The 27,368-nt window shown below is 34.0% G+C and overlaps 1 protein-coding gene across 3 annotated transcripts in view; it reads right to left on the bottom strand.

Annotated features, from left to right (window-relative positions):
* CNOT6L (CCR4-NOT transcription complex subunit 6 like) overlaps positions 1-27,368 on the bottom strand; it is a 102,997-nt gene that overhangs the window by 47,110 nt on the left and 28,519 nt on the right. For all 3 annotated transcript variants that reach the window (XM_046656182.1, XM_046656181.1, XM_046656179.1), the window contains exons 2-4: positions 15,331-15,452; positions 12,519-12,705; positions 11,149-11,234 (exon numbers count right to left, since the gene is read on the bottom strand). In XM_046656182.1, coding sequence (XP_046512138.1) covers positions 11,149-11,234; positions 12,519-12,705; positions 15,331-15,442 — 385 coding nt within the window. In that variant the 5' untranslated portion in view covers positions 15,443-15,452. The remainder of the gene's footprint in view (positions 1-11,148; positions 11,235-12,518; positions 12,706-15,330; positions 15,453-27,368) is intronic.

Here is a 27,368-nt window from a genome sequence, read left to right as displayed (position 1 = left end):
CAAATAGAAACTACAGGAAAGTAGAATGAAAAAATCACCAGAAGGGCTCAAGAGCAGTATTGGACAGGTAGAAGTAAGGATCTGTTAATTTGAAGATAGGTCAGCTGAAGTTATAGACCCTGAGGAAGAGAAAGAAAAAAGAATGAAAAAAATTAAAGAACAAAGAAAAATTAACAAAGCTCAGAGATCTATCAGACAACATCAAGTGCACCAAGATTTGTATAAAGGGAGTTCCAGCAGAGGAGAAAAGAACAGGAAAAAAATTTGAAGAAATATGGCCAAAAGCATCCCAAATTTGATGAAAAACCTTAACATACACATCCAAGAAGCTCAATAAACTCCACGTAGCATAAAATGAAAGAGAAATGCACCTAGAAAAATTATAATCAAACTATGGAAAGACAAAGAGAAAATATTGAAAGCAACAGGAGAGTAGTGATTCATCATGTACTGATTCTCAATAAAATTATCAGCTGATTTCTCATCAGAAACTATGGAAGCCAAAAGGCTGTAGAATGACATACTCAAAGTACTGAAAGAAAAAGTCAACTAAGAATTCTATATCTAGCAAAACTCTCCTTCAAAATTAAAGGAGAAATTAAGACATTCCCAAATAAACAAAAACTGAGTGAGTTCGTCACTCAGACCAGCCCTACAGGAAATACAAAAGGGATTCCTTCAGGCTGAAATGAAAGAGCACTGGACAGTAACTTGAATCCACATGAAATAATAAAGAATACTAGTAAAGATAACTATATAGGTACATATAAAAAACAGTATAAGTGTAATTTTGGTTTTTAACCTCTTTTTTCTCCTATCTGATATAAGAGACAATTGCATACAGCAATAATTATAAATTTATGTTGATGGGCACAGAATGTATAAAGGTATTTATAACAGCATAAAAGATAAGTGAATGGAACTAGAGGTGCAAAGTTTTTTTATATTATTAAAATTAAGTTGCTATTAACCCAAATTACACTGCTATACACTAAGACGTTCATTGTAATCTTCAGGGTAGCCAACTTAGAAAATAATTCAAAATAATACAGCAAAAGAAACAAGTGAATTAAATTGATACACTGGAAAATATTCATTTAACACAAAAGAACTCATTCAGTGAGGAACAGAGGAACAAAAAGGACATGAGATGTATCAAAAAAATAGCAAAATGGCAGACATAAATCCTGTCTTATCAGTAACACATTAAATCCACATGGATTAAACGCTCTGATTTAAAAGCAAAGATTAGCAAGATGAATAAAATACAACTCTTTATATGCTGTCCATAAAAGACACTCTATAGATTCAAAGACACAAAATAGTTTGAAAGTCAAAGAAAAGAAGGAGGTATGCCAGGGAAACAGTAACTAAAAGAGAATGGCTATTCTAAGAAAAAAGGAATAACCTCAACGTCGTGTACCAATGAAAGAAACTGAATTAGTAATTAAAAATTTTCAACAAAGAAAATTCTAGGCCCATATGGTTTTACTGGAAAATTCTAACAATAGTTTAAGAAAGCAATAATACAAATGTTATGCACATTCTTCCAGGAATAAAAAGTGTTAATAACACTTTCCAACCCATTTTACGAGATCAGCAGTACTCCGATATCAAACCAAAGACACTGTAAGAAAAACACTACAGAACAATGTCTTATGATCATAAATGTATAAATCTTCAACAAAATACTAGCAAACCAAATCCAACAATATATTAAAGAGACTACATAATGACTAAGTGGTATTTAAAATGGGAATAAAAGGCTGGTTCAACATCTGAAAATCCATCAATGTAATTCAGCACATAAACAGACTAGAGAAGAAAAGTTACATCACCATCTGAACCATTGCAGAGAAAGCCTTTGATCAAACTGAACTTGCATCAATGACAAAAACTCTCAGCAAATGTGAAATAAAAGGAAATTTATTTAACCTGAAAAAGCATCTACCAAAAAACTTCCAGTTGATATAATTAATAGTGAAAGACTGAGTGCTTTCTCCCTAAAATCAAGAACAAGGCAAGGATGTACACTGTCATCACTTCTATTGTCCTAGCCAATGCAATAAGGCAAGAAATTAAAAGAATACATATCAGAAAGAAGAAAGTGAAACGGTCCCTATTCACAGATTAAAATTGTGTAAAAGCTCCTAGAAGTAATAAGTTTACAAAAGTTGCAACAGATACAAAATATTTAACAAGCAATTGTATTTTAATTCTATACAATGCCAATGAATAATTGGAAATTTAAAAAGCTATATCATTTACAATAGCATCAAAAATATCAAATAAATATAGCAAAATATCTGCAAGATGTGCATGCTGAAAACTACGAAACAATAAAGAAGTAAAAGTAAAGAAGACCTGCATAAAGGGAGAGGAAGACTGTATTCACAGATTGGAAGATGCAATACTAACTCACAAGATAAAGCTATTGAATCTCTAAAAACTGACATACATATTCAAGACAATCCCAATAAAAATTCCAGCAGGATATTCTGCAGAAAATATAAGCTGATTCCAAAATTTATATGGAAATGAAAGCATCTAGAGATGTCAAAGCAATTATGAAAAATAACCACAAAGTTGGAGAACTCATACTACATAATCTCAAGGCTTCTCATAAAGCTACAGTAATCAAACGTTTTGCTATTGCATTGATCAGTGGGACAGAATAGAAAATCTAGCAGTAGACCCACATGCATTTGGGTCAATTGAATTTTAACAAAGTTGCAAGGGAATCCATGTAGAAAGCATAATCTTTTCAACAAATAGTGCTGGACTGGATGTACATATGCAAAAGAACACACCTTGCACCATATACAAAAATTAACTCAAAAGAGACCATAGACCTAAAGGTAAAACCTAACTTCAAAATTTCCAGAAGAAAATCTTCATGTATTTGGAAGGCAAAGATCTTAGATGTGACATCAAAGACATAATCCATAGAAGAAAACAAACGATAAATTGAACTTCATTAAAATGGAAAACTGCTCTTTGAAAGGCCCTGTAAGGAAGACAGAAACACAAGCCAGAGATTGGGACAAAACAGTTGCAAAATACTTACCTGAAAAGAACCTGAATCCAGAATTTATAATAAACTCTCAAATCTCAGTAATTAGAAAGATGCAACTCGATAATAGACAAAAGACAGCAAATAAACACAAGAAAATATACACTCTATCACTATTCATTAGAGAAATGATAATTAAAACCACAAGAAGATATTACTACATCCTATTAGAATGGCAAAAATAAAAAATACTGATAATACCACATGCTGACAAAGATGCATGCCAACTAAAACCCTCTCACATTTTTGGTGGGAATACAAAATGATACAGCCCCTACAGAAAAGAGTTTGGCAGTTTCTTATGAAGTTTACTATATATCTATCATACAACCTGGCAATCCTACCCCTAGGTATTTGCCCAAGGAAAATAAAAATTTATTTCATGCAGAAATCTGTATTCAAATGTTTAAAGTGCCTTTATTTCTAATCATCCATAACTGGAAACAACCCAAATGTCCTTCAACTTGTGGACAAAAATCTGTGGTATATTCTCAGCAATAGAAATGAACTACTGATATACACAACAACACAGATGAACCTCAAATGTATGATGCTAAATGAAAGAATCCAGACTCAAAAGGTTATATAGTGTATGTTGCCATACATAACATTCTGGAAAAGTAGTTGCCAAGGGCTAAGTGTTGGAGACGGCACTGACTTCACAGACACAAATGAATTTCGAGTGGCGATAGAACAGTTTCATTTCTCAATGGTAGTAAGTGGTTATGCAACTGCATATGTCTACTAACATTCACCAAATGTGAATGTCTTCAACATTCCCCAAAGGGGTGAATTTCACTACATATAAACTATAGCTCAGTAAAAACGTTGCTGAAAATTCAATTTTTTCAAAAATGTATTCAAGGTACAATTTTAAGGATAACCACTAAGAATCTAGAAAAAAAATGTACAAATTCCAAACCAACAGAAAGTATACAGAAACAAACAATGGGGGGGAAACATTTTTAGAAAGGCAAAAAAGAAGAGGAAAATCACAAAGAGTAGAATCAAAAGGTAGGATGGCAATAACACAAAAATATAAATAATTACACTATAGATAAGGCAAGTGAATCCATGCATTAAAAACAAAATAAAGTCTGACTGGATTAAAAACAAAGTCCAGTTAAGCGATACACCTAAGCATAAGTACACAGAAAGGTTGAAAGTAAATGGATAAAAAAAGATACATTAGACAAACACTAACCAAAAGAAAACTTGCATAGCTATATTAGACAACATAGACTATAAGGCGAAAACCCTAAGAAGGGAGAAAGAGGCTCACAACCTAATATCAGGTTCAATTCAACAGAAAGTATAGCAATATATACAATACACACCAATATATAAATATACTTGATATATCTAATAAAATAACCTGAAACTATATAAATCAAAAGCTAACTGAACTACATGGGGAAATGAAGAAATACACTATTTCAATGGAAATTTTAGCATAAATATCTTAACTACCAAAAAAGCAAATAGTCAAAAAGTCTAAAGATATAGAAAATCTGAGCAACAGAACTAACAAACTTGATCTAATGGACAAATACATACACTTGTGCCCAGCAATTAGAGAAACAATATTCTTTTCAGATACAGTAAAACATTTACAAAAATTGATCACATACTATGCCATAAAGCAAGAATCAACAAACGTCAAAGCACTCGTTCATACAGGCTACCCTGTCTAAAATGCAATCAAGTTTAAAGCTAACAATAAAAAGGCTAAATTTAAAATCACATACGCATGGAAATTTTAAATAACTGAAGAGTCAAAGAAGATATAAAAACCTATATTAAAAATACTTAGTGTTTTCCATAGTGGCTGTACCAATATACATTCCCACTGCAGTTTACAAGAGTTTCTGTTTCTCTATATCCTCTCTAACACTCGTTATTTCTTGCCTTTTTAACAATAGCCATTCTGATGGGCACGAGGTGATATCTCATTGTAGCTTTGATTTGCATTTCCCTATTAATTAGTGATGCTGAACTGGTATAGGACTATGGAAAACAGTATGGAGATTCCTCAACAAATTAAAAATAGAACTACCATATGATCCAGCTATTCCACTGCTGGGTATTTATCCAAAGAAAATGAAAACACAAATTTGAAAAGAGATATGCACTCTTAGGTTCACTGCAGCATTATTCATAATGCTGGAAGCAACCTAAGTGTCCACCAATGGATGAACAGATAAAGAAGACGTAGTATACGTACACACAAACACAAACACACACACACACACACACACACAGCAATACTAAGCCATAAAAAAGATGAAATCTTGCCATTTGCAACAACACAGATGGACCTTGAGAGTATGAGACTAGGCAAAGTCAGTCAGATGAAAAAAAGACAATTATGATTTCACTCATGTGTGGAAGATAAGCAAACAAATACGTAGACACAGAGAAGAGACTGGCAGCTACCAGAGCAGGAGGAGGTGGGGGAATGGGGGAAGAGGTAGGAGGTAAGTAAAGGGGCACATAAGTATGGTGACAGATGGCAACTAGACTTCAAAACATGATGTACACCTGAAATTTATGTTACACATCAATGTCACTCAATACAAAATTAAAAAATAAAAATAAATAGATGAAAATATATCAAGAGAATATTATGAACTTTTTATGCAAAGAAATTCGAAAAGGCAAAAAGCTGACAAATTCCAACAGTTCCGATATGGTCCAACAAAACTGACTGACTAACAATTAGAAAGCCTCGATAGTTCTAGTAACTACAAACATATTGAGGTGGTACAAAAAAAAACACGAGGCAATGATAATTTTATAGAGTTGTTCTACCAAAATTTCAAGGAACAAATTAGTTCAATCCTACACAACTCTTTGAAACAACGGAGTAAGAATAATAAAAACACAGGTCTATCTTACTCATGAACATATGTGAAAAATTCCTTTAAAAATTCTATTAGGAGAAGCAGTCCACCAGGGACTCTGTGCTTCCCCCGCTCATTCTTGGTAAGTATGACAGATTCTGAGCTAATCTGTCTCCTGATACTAAGCAGTTTCTGTAGCTAGTAACATAGGTAATAAGTCAGGACAACTACAGCAATACTTTCAAATAACTGTTTGATCCCCTGCAGAAGCAGGACTAGCTTTTTCCTGCTTGCTACAAGATTTGCTGCTTGCTTGAAAAGTGCTGGACCCTTGACACGGGATTACTCAATTGCAATGCAAACTCACTGTGTACATAGCATTTGTCTGGGTCCATCTTGTTGCCTGAGTAATAATGTTCTTTGTCTCTGACCCAGCAGTCTCATGTCTTCTGCCACCATCCATGAAACAATAAGTGGTTAACTTACTAACTTGTAAGTAGGGCAAAATCTCTGACCCTTCACAGTTCTTGACAAATATTATTAAAATAAATCCAGCACTGTGCAAAAGCACCAAGTTGGGTTTATCTCAAGAATGCAAGTGTGGTTTAAATTGGAAAAAAAATATATAAACAGGTAATTTACCACCTCAATCTATGAAATGAGAAAAATAATATAATCATCTCAATGATGAAGAAAAACATTTAATGAAATTCAGCACTTAAATAAGGATTACTAAAGTAGAAATAGAAGGAAACTTCTAGAAACTAAAATAATTTTTCACCAAAAATATAGAGTAAATATCATTCTTAATGAAAAAACTTCGAAGTATTTCCTTTAAAATTGGGAATAGAAGCATACCCAGTATTGATTCTTCTATTCAACATTGTACTAAATATCCTAGTCAGTACATTAAAATAAATTAAATATACACACATTTGAAAGAAACAAAACTGTCATTATGATTATCTGCATACAAAACCTAAAAGAATTCACAGACAAATTTTTAGAAAGAATGAGAATTTAGCCAAGAATGAAATAAGATCAATTTTTTAAAAAATTTTATCTCTAAATCCCACCAGCAAATAAGCAGAAAAAGCAAGTTTAAAAATAGAAAAGACAGGGTTTACAATAGGAACCAAAAACGTATAAGGTACCTAGAGACAAATCCAACAAAAGACGTGCTTGACCAGTCAGTGTGCAGAAAGTTATAAAATTTTATGCAAAGACATTAAATAAGAACTAAACAAGTGGAGAGAGCATCTAAATTCATGGACAGGAAGATTCAATATAATTAAGATGTCAATTTTGCTAAATTAATTTAGACATTCAATGCAATTCTGAAGTCCCAACAGCATTTTTAACAAAACTTAACATGCTGTTTTTTAGTATGAGGAAGATCCAAGACACTCAAACTGCCAAGACACTGTAAAAGAAAAACCTAAGGGGACTTCCCAAAGCAGATATTAAGTCTGAATATAAAACCATAATAACTATGATAAATTAGTAACTAGCACAAGATTAGACAAATTGATTACTGGATATACAGAATGGAGATCCCAAAAAAAGACCGAGAGACATAGCTGATATATGAGAGAGGTGATTTTGCTTATCAGTGGAAAAAGAAAAAACTATTCATGAAATGGTGTTGAGACAATTGGTTATTCATAGGGAAAAACAAGATTAGATCTCTCCCAAAATTAGACCCTTCATACCATATTAAAAAATCAATTCCAAATGAATGAAAGAATTAACTATCAAGAGCAAAACTTTACAACTCTTAGGAGATAATACAGGAAAACATAGTTCTGACCTGGAGTGGAGCAGGGTTTAACTAGACATAACATGCACTAATCAGAAAACAAAACAATAAAAATATCAAATCTATTCATTAAAAGATACCAAGAAAGAAAACAAAAAGAAAAGCCACAGGGGGTGGCTCCATGGCTGTCTAGTTAAGTTCACATGCTCAGCTTTGGCAGCCCAGGGTTCACTGGTTCGGATCCTGGGCACAGACCTATGCTCAGCTCATCAAGTCATGCTGTTGTGGCATCCCACATAGAAGAACTACAATTACTTACAACTAGCATATACAACTATGTACTGGGGTTTGGGGGAGCAAAAAAATAGAGGAAGATTGCCAACAGATGTTAGCTTAGGGCCAATCTTCCTCACCAAAAAAAGAAAACAAATGTCACATAGTGAAAGAAGATATTTACAACATAAAATAGAAAAAAGTTAAGCACTCCTACAAATCAGTAAGAAACAAATACTCTGAGTGAAAATGAGCAAAAAACATCAATAGCAATTTTCCAGAAGAAACATGGCCAATACATATGTGAAAAGACACTCAATCTTATTAGCAATTAGGAAAATGCAAATTAAGAGTACAACTAAAAACTATTTCATACTCAATAATGAAAAATTTTAAGATATGACAATACTAAATGTTGAGAAGAAGACAGAAAAATGGAAACGATATTATTTTGGGGAGTCTATTTCAGTACAACTACTTTGTAAAACATCATGGCATTACCTAATAAAGCTAAGGATATAAAGGCCTCTACAACCCAACAATTCCACTCCTCGGGACTCTAATCAAGAGAGACATACAAGGATGTTCACAACTGCATTACTTATAGTAGCAAAAAAAGGAAAAACAACCTAAATATCTACAGTAGAATGAATAAATCACAGCATATTCATAGATCAGAACGCAATACAGCAATGAAATAAACTACAACATAACCAAGTTCAAAAGAAACAAGTCAGAGAAAACGACATTCAGTAGGATTCCATCTATATAAAAGTTAAAACACCTGTAACAGATACATAAATAAGCCCAGTTCTTGTACATAAAAGGTGCTCATCACTACCTGCTGAATGACTGAATGAAAGGTAAAGGATATCTAACACAAAATTCAGGACAATGATAACCTGTGGGGAAAGCAATGAAGAGGTAATCATGAAAAGGCACACAGGAAACTCACAGGGTACAGGGGATGTACACCAACAAGGTGGATTGTGCCTATTTCCCAATAACCTCACCAACAGTTATTTTACCAAATTTTTGGAATTCTTCCAATCTGACAGGTGAAAACTGAGTATAGTTTCAATTTGCATTGTTATGATTATGCATAAGGTTGATTAACTTTCTATATTTAAGAGCCATCTGAATATCCTCTTATATAAACTATTAATACGCTCTCTACTAGGTTACTGTTTTACTTACTGGTTTCCAGAAGCTCATTATGTAACACAGAAATAAGTACTCTGCCTCCTATATGAATGACAATTAGATTTTCAAAGTGTATTTTTTAAAAAGGTACTGAGAATGTTGGGTAATGGGTGTATACTTATTCATTTTATTTTCTTTAAAATTTATGTTGTTCTTCTTTTATATTATATTTCACAAAAAAAAAAATCTACAAGTAAAAGAATCTTCTACTGCCATGGTCCATTTTATTTTAAGAGAGAGAAGTCGTTCTTGTAAAAAAACTAGAAATTTTCAATTATTGAAGTTCTAAATTTTTTATGACTTGGGACCATCAATGTTTAATGCCTGAGGACAACCCTTTGGCCCATATGTCAGAGAAGATATTGCCTTAATATGAATTCTAAATTATTTAAAACTATGTTATTATATGTTAAACAAAAAATGTTATTATAATTAGTATGAAAGTGTGAATTTGATATTTCATGAATCTAAGATTATAAAAAATGACAACCATCCTGTAATTTTTTTTAATAGAAAGGAACAGACCTACACCCACTCCAACTCTAGCTGGATGGCAGTTTCAACTATAAGAGTAAGATTTAACATATAGAGAATAAGGTGAAATGTCCCAACAGTTAAATTTCAAATGCCTTAGGTTAAGGTTCAAGAAAATTCTTTAGATATAAGTATCCCCTGTCCACTTCATACATGATTTAAAAAAATCAATAAAATCTTAGAGAACCTAAAAACACAAGACTTAGATCATTCACATAATTATCCAATTTACAAAGGGTTAAATATATAAGGAAGCCTAGTATCATTTCAGTCATTTCAACCAAAGTCAGCATTCTTTATATTCTTCTTCGAGCTTCGATCTTAATGTTCCATGATACGATATAAACAAAGGCAAATAGAATATGTTCACAAAGACTCAAATAGTCTTTGAACAAGGAAATAAAATATATAAAGGTGTATACTTTACAAGGCTTTGATTAATGTTCATTCCTCACGAACACAGAATAAAATGTTTAAGCAATATAGGACATCTGTATTTACTCCTCTGAATTCAAAATAAACCTTTCTTCCTATGCTATGCCATAAGAGAAAATTATACAAATTTCAATATTTATATGAATTGAGTATGACTTTCATCTCAAACTGAGATAAGATCGTCAGAGGAGCCTGCATTTTGAATTAATACATTTTATTTAGAATACTGGTATACTTGGTTTTATTGTACTTTGAAGATACTTTGCTTTTTTACAAGATACTCCACTGGCAAAAAGATTACAACTTGCTGAAGGCTCAGATGATGGTTAGCATTTTTTGGCAATAAAATATTTTTTAATTAAGGTATGTACACTGTTTTTTAGACATAATGCTATTGCACACTTACTAAACTACAGTATAAACATAATTTTTATGTGCACTGGGAAACCAAAATATTCTTGTGACTTGCTTTATTGTGATATTCGCCTTATTCTGTGGTCGGGAACCAAACTGGCAATACCTCCAAGGTATGCCCACAATTATACTTATTTGGTATAATTCATTTTTACTGTTATAATGTTTCCCCTCCTATAATCATATAATACGTCAATGCTATTTTATCTACTCTATCAAAACCTGAGATGAGACATTCTGGCTAAGGTTAAGGTTTATTCTATTAAATCATTCTTTTTTTTAAAAAAAAAAAAAGGACGACAATGAAAAAAATTACAGTCTTAATTTAAAATACTTCCTCTAAGGAATTTCAGAGTTTTATAGAAAATCAAAGGTAAAATACAAAAACAAAACACAAAAATGTCCTATACAAATTTGTTAAAATGATAGCAGCATGTTGAAATCTTGAAGCTCAATTTGATACTGAAGAACACATTTCTTTCAAGAGAAAGCAGAGTCACATTCTCAAAATTATACTAAAACTTGACCTATATTGCACCCAAAATGGTCTTTAAAAGGCTAGAGCAACTCAACACTGAGTGTTAATACCATCGTTTTTTTTAAAAATCACTCACCTTTCAAACCTAGAGTTTGTAGCTGGAAGAGCCGACCAAGTTCATAAGGCAAAACCCGTAACAGATTGTTATTTAAAAGCAATTCCCTGTTCAAAAAAGAATTGTTTTAGTTTAATATAGCAAGCTTTATTAATATCTACAATTGTTTTCTTAACGCTCTAACATATCATGAGCGATGTTTACATTCAAGGCACATTTTTGTACACTCATCCAAAAATGTGAAATATTAAAGTACTACAATATGTGTAATTGCCACAACTGTTAACAGTGTTTCTACGACTTACTCATTCTCTAGCACAGATTATTAAAGGTGTAGGAACTGGATATCATTCTCAGGCTAAACCCACCCCCTTTTCTCTCTCACTCAAATGCCTATCAGATGCAAATCAGAGTGACAGATATTCTTAGTATCCAAAGATAACAGATATCCCTGAACCTAGTCTAGTTCGTAGAAAAAAGTAAGTTTTTTTTTTATGAACTTCAGGATTTAACTATAATAGTCAATTGCCTGCATCAATTTTTATCACAGAGCACAACTATAATCACATCAAGACACTATATGAAGAATAATCACTAACAGAGAACATGAACGTTAAAAATAAAGCCCAGGATAATAGATCTAACACAACAGCACAGATATGATCTGAGTTTATAACTATGAAATTCTGGGCAGCCTATAGAAAAAATAAACAGCCCTCTTATTAGACAACTAAAAAGTACTTTAAAAAAAGGAAACCAACAGAAACAAACAGTGAGAGGACAGTAAGGAACAAGATTCTAAAACAATATAAATGTTTAATTTTAAACATACGATAGTAATTTTTTTAAATTATTACTCAGCAGATAAATAATACAGAAAAATAACCTTTGTTTGTACTGGAAACATTTATACAAGGTCTTGAGATTCTCTTAAAGAACCCTGAAGGACTAGAAATAAATCCATTTACTATCAGGTTTTAAAAGGTTTCCTTAAGGAGTTGTAATATATAAGGATACTTTGCCTTATAAAATAGAGATGTGTTCCTAAAATTTTTCTTATAATCAAATCATATTTTCCCAATTATTTCTGACTAGTCATCACACACTTGAGCCTAAAGCGAGACTCAGTATTTTAGTCCCAACCCACCTCAAGTCTGTCAAAAGAAATTGGTAATACAAGCACACTTCTAGCCAGAAATCTCCAAATTTAAAGGATGGAAAACAAATGTTCAATGAAGGCCACCTCAAGCACTGTGCCTAGACAGTTTATATCATTTGATCTTTAAACACATATGCAAATCCTACTGTAAGATGAGTAACATCCCATAATGTTCTTATTTGGTAAATTTAGAACTTTATATAGTTAAGTCATATCTATAATATTTCCTCACCTGAGAGACACCATGTTTCCTAGTTCTGCTGGTAAACTTCTGAGTTTATTGGATGACAGATCCAGGTAAACCAGATTATGAAGCTTGGCAATATCAGGTGGAATGCGACTAAGGTAATTGTCATTTAGGTGCAGTGCTGTCAAGTGTGTCAATGACCAAAGTGACGTACTTAAGCTCCGCACTCTACCTAAAAGGCAAAATATTGAAGTATTAAACTCTAGGCCCAAGACAAAGGTTGAACTACAAGGAGTAAAAAGTGGTAGAAGAGCCTGCAAATATATGCATATATTCTGTCTTAGACTTTTTAATTTTGTATTTAATCTCATTTGATTGACCCCAAACACATTTGGCCCTTCTTTAATTTCATGCCACTTCTGCCTGACAATCTTTCTCATGGACCCTCCATGTATTAAATGAGAGGTGGCATAATGAGGAGACCAATAGTGTCAAGGTGATGACATGGTCTCAAAGAGAAAGCATGGGGCTGAACTGAGGTTTTTTTGGCAGAGCAATCCTGAATTTTTTTCTTTTGCTGAGGAAGATTCACTATGAGCTAATATCTGTGCCAATCTTCCTCTATTTTGTATGTGGGTTGCCACCACAGCATGGATGACAAGGGTCAAGGTCCACGTCTGGGATCCAAACCCGCAAATTCAGGCTGCCAAAGCAGAGTGCACCAAACTTATCCACTAGGCCACGGGGCCAGTCCCCCGCATTTTTTTTTTAAGTCACAGTCCAAACAAAACTATTTCTTACATACTCCATGAAAATTAATAGTGCAAGGTTTATCCATATCCAGGGCCTGAATTAGTCCACAAACTTTAAAAAGACAAGAGTAATTACTATGATTTAGAACCAACCTTAGATTAGCCACCAGGAAAGCCATTTTTATCCCCAACCAACCATTTCCCTGGTTTTCTGATGTTACAATTACAGATTAACAACTGTGGTTTAAGATTTTTGCATTAAGTGCATACTCAAGGAAACAGTCACACATTAAAGCTTTATCAACCACTCAGCATCTGATAGCTATGGTGGAACACGTACTAGACAAAGTCAGAAAATCTGGTTCAGAGTCCTAATTTTTACCATTTATTCGCTATATAAGCCTGAGCAAATCACCTAACCTCAGCTTCTACAAAATGTGATATTATCTCAGCAATTAATTTATACGAAGATTATTTCATAAACTTTACAAAGGTAAAATGGTATTTTAATTACATATCACTTTCCAAACAAAAGATTTTGATTAGAAGAGCTGTGGAAAGTAGAAAGGGCACAAAAATCTCCAAGGGGAAATGTTACTTTTCATATAGCTGTTAAGCAGTAAACTCAAACTTAGATCTGCTGTCCAGGGTTCTTTCTACCACAGTGTTCTTTCATGCTGTCTATAATCAGCCTTAAAGTGCCAACTAGGATTTTGCATTTTAATAGGAAACAAAGTTCTCGAGTGAAGAGAGGCTCTGGTAAAAGAAAAACTTATTTCAGTTTTACCCAGGGTTTAACTGAGTGGTTCTCAACCAGGGACAATTTTGCTCCCCAAAGGACTTTGACAATCTGGAGACATTTTTGGTTGTCAAAACTAGAGGAATGTTACTAGCATCTAGTGGGTAGAGGGCCAGGGATGCTGCCAAACATCCTACAGTGCACACAACAGCCCCTAACCACACAGAACTGTCTGGCCCTAAGTGTCAGCAGTCCAAAGCTGAGAAACCCCAGTTAACCTAATAGGCTTTGCTCATATTCATTCTTTTGATTACGAATCACCTATCCACCCAGTTACCTTTTAGCTAAATGTACAGGTAATTCTTGCTACTGACACTATAACGTGGGTTTAACTCTTCCAAAAGAAAGCCTACTCGGGAAAAAACTACATTCTATATATAATCTGTATCATATCAATTCATAAAAGAAAAACAGTACTTATATTCTATTTTTAATAAAGTTTTAACTTCACAATAATTTTAGATTTACAGAAAAGTCAGCAAGATAATACAGAGTTCTGTATACCCTTTATCCAGTTTCCCCTAATATTATCATCTTATATTATCATGGCACATTTGTCAAAACTAGGACAGTAACACTGATACATTACTATTAACTAATTTACAGACTTTATTTGGATTTCACCAGTTTTTACATCTTTTTGTTCCAAGATTCAACTCAAGATGCCGTTTTGCATTTAGTCATCATTGTCTCCTTAGTCTCCTCTGGTCTGTGACAGTTTCTCAGCCTTTCCTTGTTTTTCACGACCTTGACAATTTTGAGTTAGGTATTTTGCAGAATGTCCTTCAGTTTGCATTTGTCTGATGTTTTTCTCACTATTAGACTGGGGTTATGAGTCTTTAGGAATCATATTCTATTTTAACAAATCCTAAACATGTAAGGTCCCATAACACAGTTATTACTTATTTGTAGAATAAACAGACAGTTTCTAGGTTTCCTACTCTGCCAACACTGGGGTGATAGGAGGATGGCAAAGAATTCAATCTGCAAAAATAATTACTCTGCAACAGCCAAAACAAAACTTATTGTATCAAAGAACCTGCTTTTACTTAGAAACTGAACTCCCAATGTCCTCAATTCCAGACGCCAACTCTGGCTTGAGGTAATAATCTCAAAAGAAAGGATAGAAAAAAAGATATTTAATCACAGATAAAGCAGAAAAATTAAACACTAGTACCTCAGCATCTTGTATTTTCTCAATTCGTTCGTCTAATTAAAAATGTACAAATAAATAAACATAAGAATACTCAACTCTTGTTCATTATTGCTATTACATCCTGGATTAAATGTTTCAGATTCCACTCACCCGAGATTTCTAATTCTGCCCAGTGAGATTTTTTCCCATTGGCTACCTCCTCTGCTGACATGATGGTATAAATTCTGCGAGGATCTGGAGGATCATATTTTTCCTTTGGCATCCCTATTAGTCTGTAAAAAAAAAAAAAGATCAACAATTATTACAGTCTTATAGGAAAAAAAGGGATGGTAAGTTTTCTTTTCCTCTCCCCTTACCAGGCTACTAAGTCATTTCATATTACAAATTCTCACTAGAAGGAAAACACATCTGCGGTATGCTAGGCTCTTTCAGGATCTCAGTAACAGATGCCTAAAGGAAAATGCAAACAAGCAATGACACTGGACTTCACAGTGAACATAACTGCTTCTCAAACATCTATTCCACCCCTTCCCCCTCATTTAGCTGCCCTGCTTTCCAAGAGAGACTGACCCTAGACCAGTTTTCTGAATGGACTCTGACTAGTCTAAGACAATCAAGATAATCCTATCCTCCTTGCCTCAGTGGTATTCAGATATCCCATATCTAAGACAATCAGCACATGACATTTCCCTTGTCGTAGAGATTAGTTCAGAAATATCTAATAATCACGAGGCTTAAGACTCATTCTGAATTTATGGAAGGAGCAGGCTTCTCTCTCCTGCTGGTCACAAATGAAGAATAATATAGATGGGACTGCTGTTGGCAGCCATCCAACAACTATAAAGAAAGTCAGCCATGGAAGTCAGAGTCTAGAAAATAGAGAAACAAAGCCAGAGTCCTCACCAAACCATATCTGTAGCACTCCCAAACAGTGCACTTTTTGGATAGAGAAGCCAATATATTTCACTTGTTGTTTAAACTAGTTTGAGTTGTGTTTTCTGTTACTTGCAATCAAAAGCATCCTAATTAGGATGATCATATATCTTGGTTTACATGGACCAGTCTTGGTTTATATCTGTTGTTCTTAGATAATTATTAATATCATTCCTTTTCACTCTCAAAAGTGTCCAACTGGATGATGAGTTACATGGTCATCCTAACTGAAACTAATATTATACAGTCTTCTTCATGAAACTCCAAAATAATCACTGAACAATCATCAGTGACAACCAACTAGACACAGAATTCCTCAACTGTACAATGTATGAAGCAGATGACAAATGGCCCTAAAAGTAACCATTCAAGAGGTCTAGTATAAGAATCACTGCTTGACAATTGGCAGAAAATAAAATCCAGTTCAGATCTAACAAGAATAGCAAATGACAAAGTCCTGAACCTAATTAAACTCCTGCATGCAATCAGTAAATTGCCTCATAGTATCTATAGTTGATTCTTTGCTCATATTTTTACATACATACACACACACACACATCTCAAAACGAAGTGTCTAAATCTGGGAGTGTTTCTAAGGAGAGTTTAGAACTTACATCTCAATGGAAGAGTTACTTTCAGGTGGTCTGAAATTTGTTACATACAGAAAACAAAGAAAAATTAGAGGTATTCTATCATGTATCAAGAAATCAAAGCTAGTTTATAACAGGACAATCAAAAATTCCCACACCATAATTTGGCGTCATATTTCTGAAGGTAAAATAGTCATTCCTTCTCCCTTACTAAAAGGGGTAAAGAGAAAGTTTTCCATATTTGTTATCTGTTGACAGTAATTAGCTTCCAAGTTTCCAGGTTAAGCCCTTCTGCTTTAACCTTATCATACAATTTGGGTGATACTAAACCATATTTCCCATAAACGTCCCAGATCTCCATATAGCACAAATAATATGATCATTTTCCACAGGGAAAAACTTCTTTTCTGCCACATTCAGCCTATGTAAAATACTTCTGAAAATAAAATGCTTAGATAACAAGGTTTCCAAAACTTCTACTGTGCATCATAAGGCACATGTATCTCTGTGGATACTTCTGCCTACTAATATAAGATTCTATAAAAACACAAGCTTAAGCAAAACCAAATCAAACAGATCCAGATTCTAAGACATGCTGCAAATCTATTATCTACAATGAGGACAGGTGAAACACAAAGACTATCAAATTCGCAAAAACATGTTTCATTAATTTTAGACCATTTTTATAAAACACACAGTACAAGATTAGAGGTTAACATAATTTGGCTGTTTTAATCATGGCTCCCACTCAATGGTATGTTCCTTAAGAGGACTCTGAGTTGGGCTGGCCCAGTGGCGCAGTGGTTAAGTTCACACGTTCCACTTCTCGGCGGTCCGGGTTTCACCACTTTGGATCCCGGGTGTGGACATGAGACTGCTTGGCAAAAGCCATGCTGTGGTAGGCGTCCCACGTATAAAGTAGAGGAATATGGGCATGGATGTTAGCTCAGGGCCAGTCTTCCTCAGAAAAAAGAGGAGGATTGGCAGTAGTTGGCTCAGGGCTACTCTTCCAAAAAAAAAAATTTATAAAAGGACTATGAGTTACTTTTGTGTGGCGGCATATCCTTTTTACAACTCTATACAGTCCCTACACATAGTAGGCACTTAATATGTATTTGTGGAATGAATATATGCTTTATAATCCTAAAATCTACCACTGTCCTCCTATCGTTCCTATCTCACAGCCAATTAATAGCCAATGTTTTCTAAAAATAAATCTCAAGAAATGGTAATTAATCCACACGTTCAATTTTCCTAAATATTTTTAAAGTCTAGATAGATTAATAATTGCCATGTCTTCCGGCCCTCTAATGCTAATCTTAAAACTGCTACTAGACAGAATTACATTTCTTTTTTAAAAATTTTCCATGGGGCCAGCCTACTGGTGCAGCAGTTAAGTTCACACGTTCCGCTTTGGCAGCCCAGGGTTCGCCAGTTTGGATCCTGGTTGCGGACATATGCACCACTTGCCAAGCCATGCTGTGGTAGGCACCCCACATATAAAATAGAGGAAGATGGGCACAGATGTTAGCTCAGGGCCAGTATTCCTCAGCAAAAAGAAGAGGACTAGCAGCAGATGTTAGCTCAGGGACGTCTTCCTCAAAAAAAAAATTTTCACAAGTTTCCATCTTTGTCAGTCAATTAAAATTTATGGACTCTCTTCCTGCAAGACAGATTCATAAAATGTTTACCAATGTCTATCATATGTAAAAACCGAAGTATTATTAATACTGTCATATTAGGGGTAGGAGGTCTCTTTTGGATTTGATTAGAAAGCCTATAAAAATACAAGTCAATTAATTCTTCAAAATGAACCTAGATTTAGACAATTTGATTGAAGCCAAAACATTTTTCATTCGGGTTAACTAAGTAATTCAGTAGAGTCTACAGTTTGGGTGATCACCACCGTCCCAGATTTTCAAATGTGCTACTAAAAACGTAGAGAACTCAAACTTAGTAAATTGGTACTACTGAATCTTCCTATTCAGCTTTATTTTCCCTCTAAGTTCCCCAGCATCAACTTTCCCTTGGAGACATACCACAAAAATCTATTTCAAAATAACTTAAAATATAAAAATAACGATTCAAATGTAATTTAAATCTCTAAATGTGACACCAATAATGTGGTTTCTAATAGCCTCGTATATAGGTCATTCCAAGGCTTAAATACTGAGGGAGAGACACTTTTTTATCCAAGAAATAGAAATGTTTTATTTTGGAAAGCCTAACAGCTAATTCTTTTCCCTATCTTCTTTTTCACACTGATTAAAGAGGCAGGTTTTTTAACTGGTTTTTCCCAAGAGTTTCTAATTTCTACAAATCTTACATCAGTTCCCAAAGGATCCTCCCATTACTTCAACCTAATTTATACTGGGGTTCTGTGATCACAAAGTAACAAAGTAAACTAAAAGCCCCTTCCCAATACAACCTTTTTAACTTCCCAGTCTTCAACTCCATTTAGACACTATGAAAAATACTCCACATAGCCCCGTCAAATACCAGCTACATAAACTTCTTTGAATCTGCCATCACTCTCTCCATTCCTTGGACCACAGCATATCATCTATGCAGCCCTCTCAGATTCCTTTTTTCTCTTTTTCCGGTGAGGAAGATTGACCCTGAGCTAACATCTGCTGCCAATCTTCCTCTTTTTGCTTGAGGAAGACTGTCCCTGAGCTAATATCTGTGCCAATCTTCCTCTGTTTTTTTGTATGTGGGAAGCTGCCATGGCATGGTTTGATGAGCCATGTGTAGGCCCATGCCCAGATCCGAACCCATGAACCCCAGGCCACCAAAGCAAAGCACACAAACTTAACCACTATGCTACTGGGCCAGACCCAGCCCTCTCAGATTCTAATGCAAAATTTCTGGGAATAGCTGCAGTTCAAAAAATCTGAGTATCTCCTACTTCTTAGTTCCTACATAAACTATCCGTAAAGTAAACAAGTTTTAATCTCCATCACTGAAGGCTGATTAATCACTACCACACAGTGAAGATTTTCATTAGTTTATTTCTCAGTCTTCTGTTCTACTAAGCAAAAGCTTCAGGTGAACTTGTAAAATACTGACTTCATGGAAAATACATTCCAATTTTTTTTTAATTTTAAAAAACTTACAAGCAATATCATATGTAACACTAGGGCTACTCTGCCCTAGGAAAATTTAAATTGGAGTTTCCAAAATTGTCAATAAGATACAAGACACCTATATAACATGCTGTTTCTATGAACAGCACATTACAAAATATGTATGAAATACACCCAAATATACTATTGCTAAGGAATCCCAAATCTCAGGTTTTATAACTGAGGCTAGGAGAATAACATAGCATAACTGCCCCCCACACACACACACATACCAAAAAAAAATCTCAGCCAAATCACAGTAAAGCATTAAAGGCTAGAACTAAACTTCTGTTAATATTGGTCATCTGGAGCACTTAAAAGAAAACAGTAGGCTCTACAGTGCGTATAAAGATATAAGTCCTTATGGTGTTCAACCACAGCTTCCTTCTCACCACTCTGTCTAAATTTAAGGTAATTTTCTATCAGTCAATAGTTCAGCACAATTAATATTACTACATTTAGAATTCAGACTAAGAAAGAGAGAATGCCACAACCACCAAAGAGTGCTTCATAATGAATCAGAGATTTCTAACTCAATGAATCTAACCCTAAAATACAAACCATTAGACATGCACTTATGTCCATAGAAATACTAAGTGATCATCTCAATAGTAGTTTGCAAAGCAATCTTAAGCAGAGATGAAGATACTGGCAGTGTTCCCAAAGTTGGAAGAAGACAAAATTAGGCTTACATTAGGTATTTCTGCTTACATTTTAGAGCAAGATGTTAATTACTTATTATATTTTACACATTCTCAGATAAATCTGTCTCATACTGGCATTTATTCTCAAAGGTTATGGAATACATTGTTATTTATTGAATACGCATCTTAACTAAAATTCACCCTTCCCATCTGGTCTTAACCATTAAGACAATTTTCCTTTCTGATTAAATATGTCTGAGTTTACCTTCTTTAATAAAGCAAAATAACCCTTGGGTTGCCTCACTTCTGAAGTTTCTATTTCTTCATCAATATCTATTTTTAACTATGGACAACTATTAATCATTACAACTGTCATATAAAATTTATACCTTCCCTGAATGGGCTCTTCAGCTGATACCAAAAAACAGCACCTAGCAAATCACACTGCACATAGTAGGATTATATTGATAAAAACAGTGATTGATGGCAATCACAAGAGCTTAGAAGACACCCTGAAACAAATAATTTCACTAGCATTCCCACTCCACTTCTACAACAAGGGCCTCTGGATGGCATTTGTCTTCAATGACACATTCAACTGAAGTCCACAGATGATGATAATGGAAACATTCAAAAGAATCTCAAAGTTTTTATGATATCTCCAGCTCTGCCACCATTCTAAACAAACAAAACAAAATCCATGTTTTATGATGGTAAAGTCACATTATGAGAAAAATAACCTTCAGACTTTTTGAATTTCCTGTTTCTGGCCAGTTTAACATTTATTCAACAAATATTTCTTGCAGGCCTACTATTATATGTATTCTACCAAGCACTAGAACCTCAGCAGTGAACAAGATGAACAACATTCTTGCCCTCATGTAGCTTATACCATTTTCATCACATTATTTGAAAAATAAGGTTATAGAATATTTTATTTTCAAATAATTCTATAAAGAATTTGGTGTTTCTTTTTGTTACTATCTTCCCCCCTCGTCAAGTGGTTGCATTGCTGCCTATTGTCACTATTCAGAAATGAGTACAACTAAAGGGAAAATTAAACAGCAGCAGCCAACACAAAATGTAAATATACTAAAAGGAAAAATGGAGACCTAGGATTATAAATCTACCAATCACTTCAAATTTCCAAAATAAAGCTACTATTAGATAAGTTTCATTTTATTTCATTAGCAATCAATTTGGACAACCAAAGCTTATAATTCTTCTTCTCTCACTGTACATTAGGTCTTAGTCTCTAACAATCGCTATGCTCTAAAATGCTTCATAGTTAATGCCTCCCACTTATCTGAAGATACTGAATACAACCTAATTATCCTACAGAAAATGGGAGGTAATTACACTGGATTAAAATTTTGAACATCAATTTTTCCTGGACTATGATTTCTTCTCCCTACCCCTATCTTTCCACTGCTTTGGTGGAGCTTGTATTTTCTATTTCCTAGAAATACACATTCTCATTTCTTCCAATGAATGTCAAATTCCTATTATCCTTCCTGGCTTAAATCATCTTTCATCTCTTCTTCAGAATATTTCCCCATGTGAAAATCAACAAGCTAATTCTAAAATTTTTAAGGAAGGACCTAGAATAGCCAAAATACTTTTGAAAAAGAAAGAGAAACTTGGATGCACCCACTATCTGAAGTCAGAGTTACTATAAAGCTACAGTAATTCAAACAGTTTGGTATGGATAAAAGGATAGACACATATAGTTCAAATGAACAGAACTGGGAAACTAGAAATACACCCACACATAGACGGTCAACAGATTTTCCACAAAGGTAATTCAACAGAGAAAGGATAGACACTTCAACAAATGGTGCTGGAACAACTGGACATCCATAAGCAAAAATAAATAAATAAGCATTGATCCATACCTTGGACCATAAAAAAAACTTACAAGGATCATAAACTTAAGTGTAAAATCAAAAACTATAAAACTTGTAGAAGAAAATATAAGAGAAAAATCTTGTGACCTTGGATTAGGCAAATATTTCTTAGACAAAACACAAAGGCATGATCCATAAAAGAAAAATATTGATAAACTGTATTTCATGAAAATTTAAAACTCTGCTCTTTGAAAGATGAACAAAAAGACATGCTTGGGGTTGAGAATAAATATTTTCAAAACACATCTGAAAAGACACTACAGAATATATAAAGAACTCTCAAAACAAGATCATAAGAAAAAGAACCTAATGAAAAAAATTAGCAGAAGACTTCCACAGATACTTCACCAAAGAAGATACACAGATAGAAAACAAGCACATGAAAAGATGCCCAATAAACAGGTATTAGGGAAATGGCACCACAAGGAGATATCACTACATATCTATTAGAATGAGTAAATTAAAAACTTAGAATATGTAGAGCTGACAAGGATGCTGCATACATACACACATAGCCCACATATGTCTATGTTTATTTATACACACACACACACACACACACATACATTCATATATATATATTCATATACACACACATACATATACGCACACACACCCCCCCCTCATATTTTGCTGGGTAGAAAGCTAAATGGTACAGCCACTTTGGACAACAGCTTGGTAGTTTCTCATAAAGTTAAACATACACTTATACAACTCAGCAATCCCATCCTTAGGTATTTACCCAAACTTACGTTCACACAAAAACCTGTACGTAAATGTTTGCCGCAACTTTACTCATAATCATCCCAACGTCCTTCAACTGATGATTAGATAAACTGTAGTACAGCCATAGAATGAAATACTACTCAGCAATAAAAAGGACTGAACTACTGATATATGTAACCTGAATAAATGTCAAATGCATTACGCTAAATTAAAGATGCCATACTCAAAAGGCTAGATACAACATACCTCAACATAATAAAGGTCATGAATGACAAGCCCACAGTGAACATCACACTTAATCACCAAACCTGAGAGCTTTTCCACTAAGAATACAAACAAGACAAGGATGCCCACTTCTGTCACTTTATTTTAAAAAGTACTGAAAGTCCTACCCAGAGCAATTATACAAGAAAAATAAAGGGTATCCAAATCATAAAGGAAGTAAAACTGTCTCTGTTTGCAAGTGACATAATATTATATGTATAAGACCCTAAAGACTCCACCAAAAAACTGTTAGAACTAATAAATTCAGTAAAGTTGCAGGATACAAAATAATATACAAAAATCTGTTGCAATTCTATACAGTAATAATGAACTATGAAAAAGAGAAGTTAAGAAAACAATCCCATTTACAATTGCATCAAAAAGAGTAAAATACCTAAGAATAAAGTTAACCAAAGAGACGAAAGACCTGTATGCTGAAAACTGTAAGACACTGATGAAAGAAACTGAAGAAGACACAAATAAACATCAAGTCATTCCATGCGCATGGATTAAAAGAACTGATATTGTTAAAATGTCTATACTATCCAAAGCAATCCATAGATCAATGCAATCCTTATCAATATCCCAATGGCACTTTTCACACAAACAAAACAAACAATCTTAAAATTTGTATGAAACCACAAAAGATCCTGAATAGCCAAAGCAATCTTGAGAAAGAAAACAAAGCTGGAGACATCATGCTTCCTGATTTCAAATTATATTACAAAGCTATAGCAATCAAAACAGCATGATGTTGGCATAAAAATAAGACACACAGATCAGGGGAACAGAATAGAGAGCCCAGAAATAAACCCATGCAAATGTGATGATTTAACTTATGAGAAAGGAGCCAAGAATATATAATAAGAAAAGATCAGTTTCTTCAATAAACGGTGTTAGAAAAACTGAACAGCCACATGCAAAAGAATGAAACTGGACCCTATACTACACCATACACAAAAATCAACTCAAAATGGATGAAAGACTTGAATGTAACACTTGAAACCATAAACTCCTGGAAGAAAACATACGAGGTAAGCTCCCTGACAGTGGTCTCAGCAATGATTTTTTTGGACTTGGCAACAAAAGCAAAAATAAACAAGTGGGACTATATCAAACTAAAAAGCTTCTGTACAGCAAAGGAAACCATCAACAAAATGAAAAGGAAACCTACATAATGGGATAAAATATTTGCAAGTCATATATCTGATAAGGAGTTAACATCCAAAATATATAAAGAACTCATACAACAGAAAAAAAAATCTGATTAAAACATGGGCAAAGGATCTGAATAGACATTTTTCCAAAGAAGACATACAGATGGGCAACAGGTATATGAAAAGGGGCTCAACATCACTAATCATCAGGGAAATGGAAATCAAAACCACAATGAGAAACCACCTCATACCTGTTAGAATGGCTATTATCAAAAAGACAAGAGATAAGTGTTGCCGAGGATGTAGAGAAAAGGGAACTCTTATGCACCGTTGGTGAGAGCATAAATTGGTGTAGCCACTATAGAAAACAGTATGGAGGCTCCTCAAAAAATTAAAAATAGAACTACCATATGATCCAGCAATTCCACTTCTGGGTACTTATCAGAAGAAAAGAAAATCACTATCTCGAAGATATCTGTGCCCCCATGTTCATTGCAGCATTATTTACAATAGCCAAGACATGCAAACAACCCATGTCTATCGACAGATGATATGTTAACATACAGACATACACATATACACATAAACACAAACACAGTAGAATACTATTCAGCCACAAACAAAGAAGGAAATCCTGTCATGTGCAACATCATAGATGAACCCTGAAGGCATTATGCTAACTGAAATAAGTCAGAGAAAGACAAATATTGTATGATCTTACTTATATGTACAGTCTAAAAAAACCCACTCATAGACACAAAGAACAGACCGGTAGTTGCCAGAAGCAGAGGGTGGGGAGTGGGCAAAATGGATGAAGGGGGTCAAAAGGTACAAACTTCCAGTGATAAGAAAAATCAGTCCTGGGGATGTAATGCACCACATGGTGACTAGAGTTAACAATACTATATTGTATACTTGAAAGTTGCAAAGAGAGTAGATCCTAAAAGTGCTCATTATAAGAAAAAAAAATTTGTAACTATCTGAGGTGATGGATGTTAACCAGACTTTCTATGGTAATCAAGTCGCAATATATACACATATCAAATATTTATGTTGTACACCTAAAACTAATATAATGTTATACGTCAATTATATTTCATTTTTTTAAAAAGGCTATAGACCATATCAATCCATTTATACAACATTCCAGAATAATCAAAACTATGGGGACAGAAAACTGGTAAGTGGTTGCCAGCGGCTAGTGGTGGAAGGAGGGAAAAACTATAAAGGAGATGAAGGAATTTTTTGTGATGATGTGAACCAGACACACTGGTTAATTTATAATTATTCACCATATTATCATCAGAAATGCACTCAGGAAATAAAATAATTTAAGACTTCTTATTTCTTGGTAAAGTAGAACAACTCGAGGAAAAACTGCTTTACCATCCAAAAAAACCAATTAAGAGAGTAAAAAGGCAAATAAACAGAATGTATGATTTCCCTATCTCTATCTTCACCTGAAGGCATTTATAACGAAGTTCATCTAAAAACAGCATCAACTGACTTTCGCAAGTAAAATCGGAAGAGTTAAATCTATAACATTTTGCAGACTCTTAGTAACTTAAATGTCAAAAAGTCACAGCAAGTCAACTTTACTATTGACTAATAAATGCTAACAGGGCTTATGTGACCCAGGCCATTTGAAAAGTAAGAAAACCGCCCTCCCATCTTCTCCCTTGCCCCCTCCAACACAGACAAGAGAGAGGGAGTACAAGCAGTTCAAGGTTGCCGGAAAATATCACTGTAGACACGGAGATATGGTGGCGTTGTACAGGTGGGCAGAGGAAAGTTCAATAATCTGTTTATGCTTTCCTAACTCTTTGCTATGGATCATTTTCCTAATCGGAAGAACTGCCAGCCATAAGAGAGTCTAATAATAAACATGATACTATCAATCCTTGTTACCTTCTTCCTTAAATCCCTTTTACTTTCTTCTGCTCAACAGCACTTCTTCCAGTCACACTTCCAAGTGCACCTATGTCCTCTAGGGATTCAGCTGTCGCGTTCTTAAAGAAATTATAAATGCCTTAAAAACCCTGTACTTGTATGAAATACAGAAATATTCTTGTCAATTCCCACCATAAAAGCAGACTATAACACAGCATTTGACTATCATCACATTTAACTCAAGTTTTTCAGCACGCACAATTCTAAGCACAAGTGTAATAACAGATTCAGTTAGTGTAAGACCCAACTCTAAAATGGGTATTCATACTCTTTTTTGAAACTGAAAGAATCAATTTAAAGCAGACTATCGATAAATTTGGGATTCTTTAGGGTCAGCAAGTAGTCTACCTTTTAGTTCTAAAATAAACCCTCTCTTTCAGATTCTGAAAATAAACATATAAGGTAGAAATCTAGATTTAGATTACTCCATCTAAAAGAATAATTTTATGCCCCAGAAGAAATGCAACAAAATCCCAAATTTAAGCCCCAATTAAAAATTCCCAATCAGTGATACTTGGCTATAATTTTAGAAATGTTTTATTTATTAGTCTATCCCAGCAAATTTTTATTCAAAAACTTCAGAATTAAAACATATTTAATGAAAAATACTGTAATGTATACAGTACACAGATTTAATGTATACATAAATGGCTGCATTAAAAACATAAAACTTCTATAATACTTATTTAATGAAAGATACTGTAATTTAATTTTATGTATAGATACATCAAATACAGAAAGAAAAGGAGCTATATAGCAACGTAGCTCCATAAAAGGAAGGTAGACAAATGAACTCCCTCAGGGGAAAAAACTTTTCTAAAATTCAGTTTCCTCAAGATTCTTGCTGAAGAGAGAAACTAGAGTGGAAGAAACATACCAAATAATATACCCT

Source organism: Equus quagga, chromosome 3, assembly GCF_021613505.1.
Source record: "Equus quagga isolate Etosha38 chromosome 3, UCLA_HA_Equagga_1.0, whole genome shotgun sequence".
In the NCBI taxonomy this organism is placed as follows: Eukaryota; Metazoa; Chordata; class Mammalia; order Perissodactyla; family Equidae; genus Equus; species Equus quagga.
This window is presented reverse-complemented; position numbering and strand designations above follow the sequence as displayed.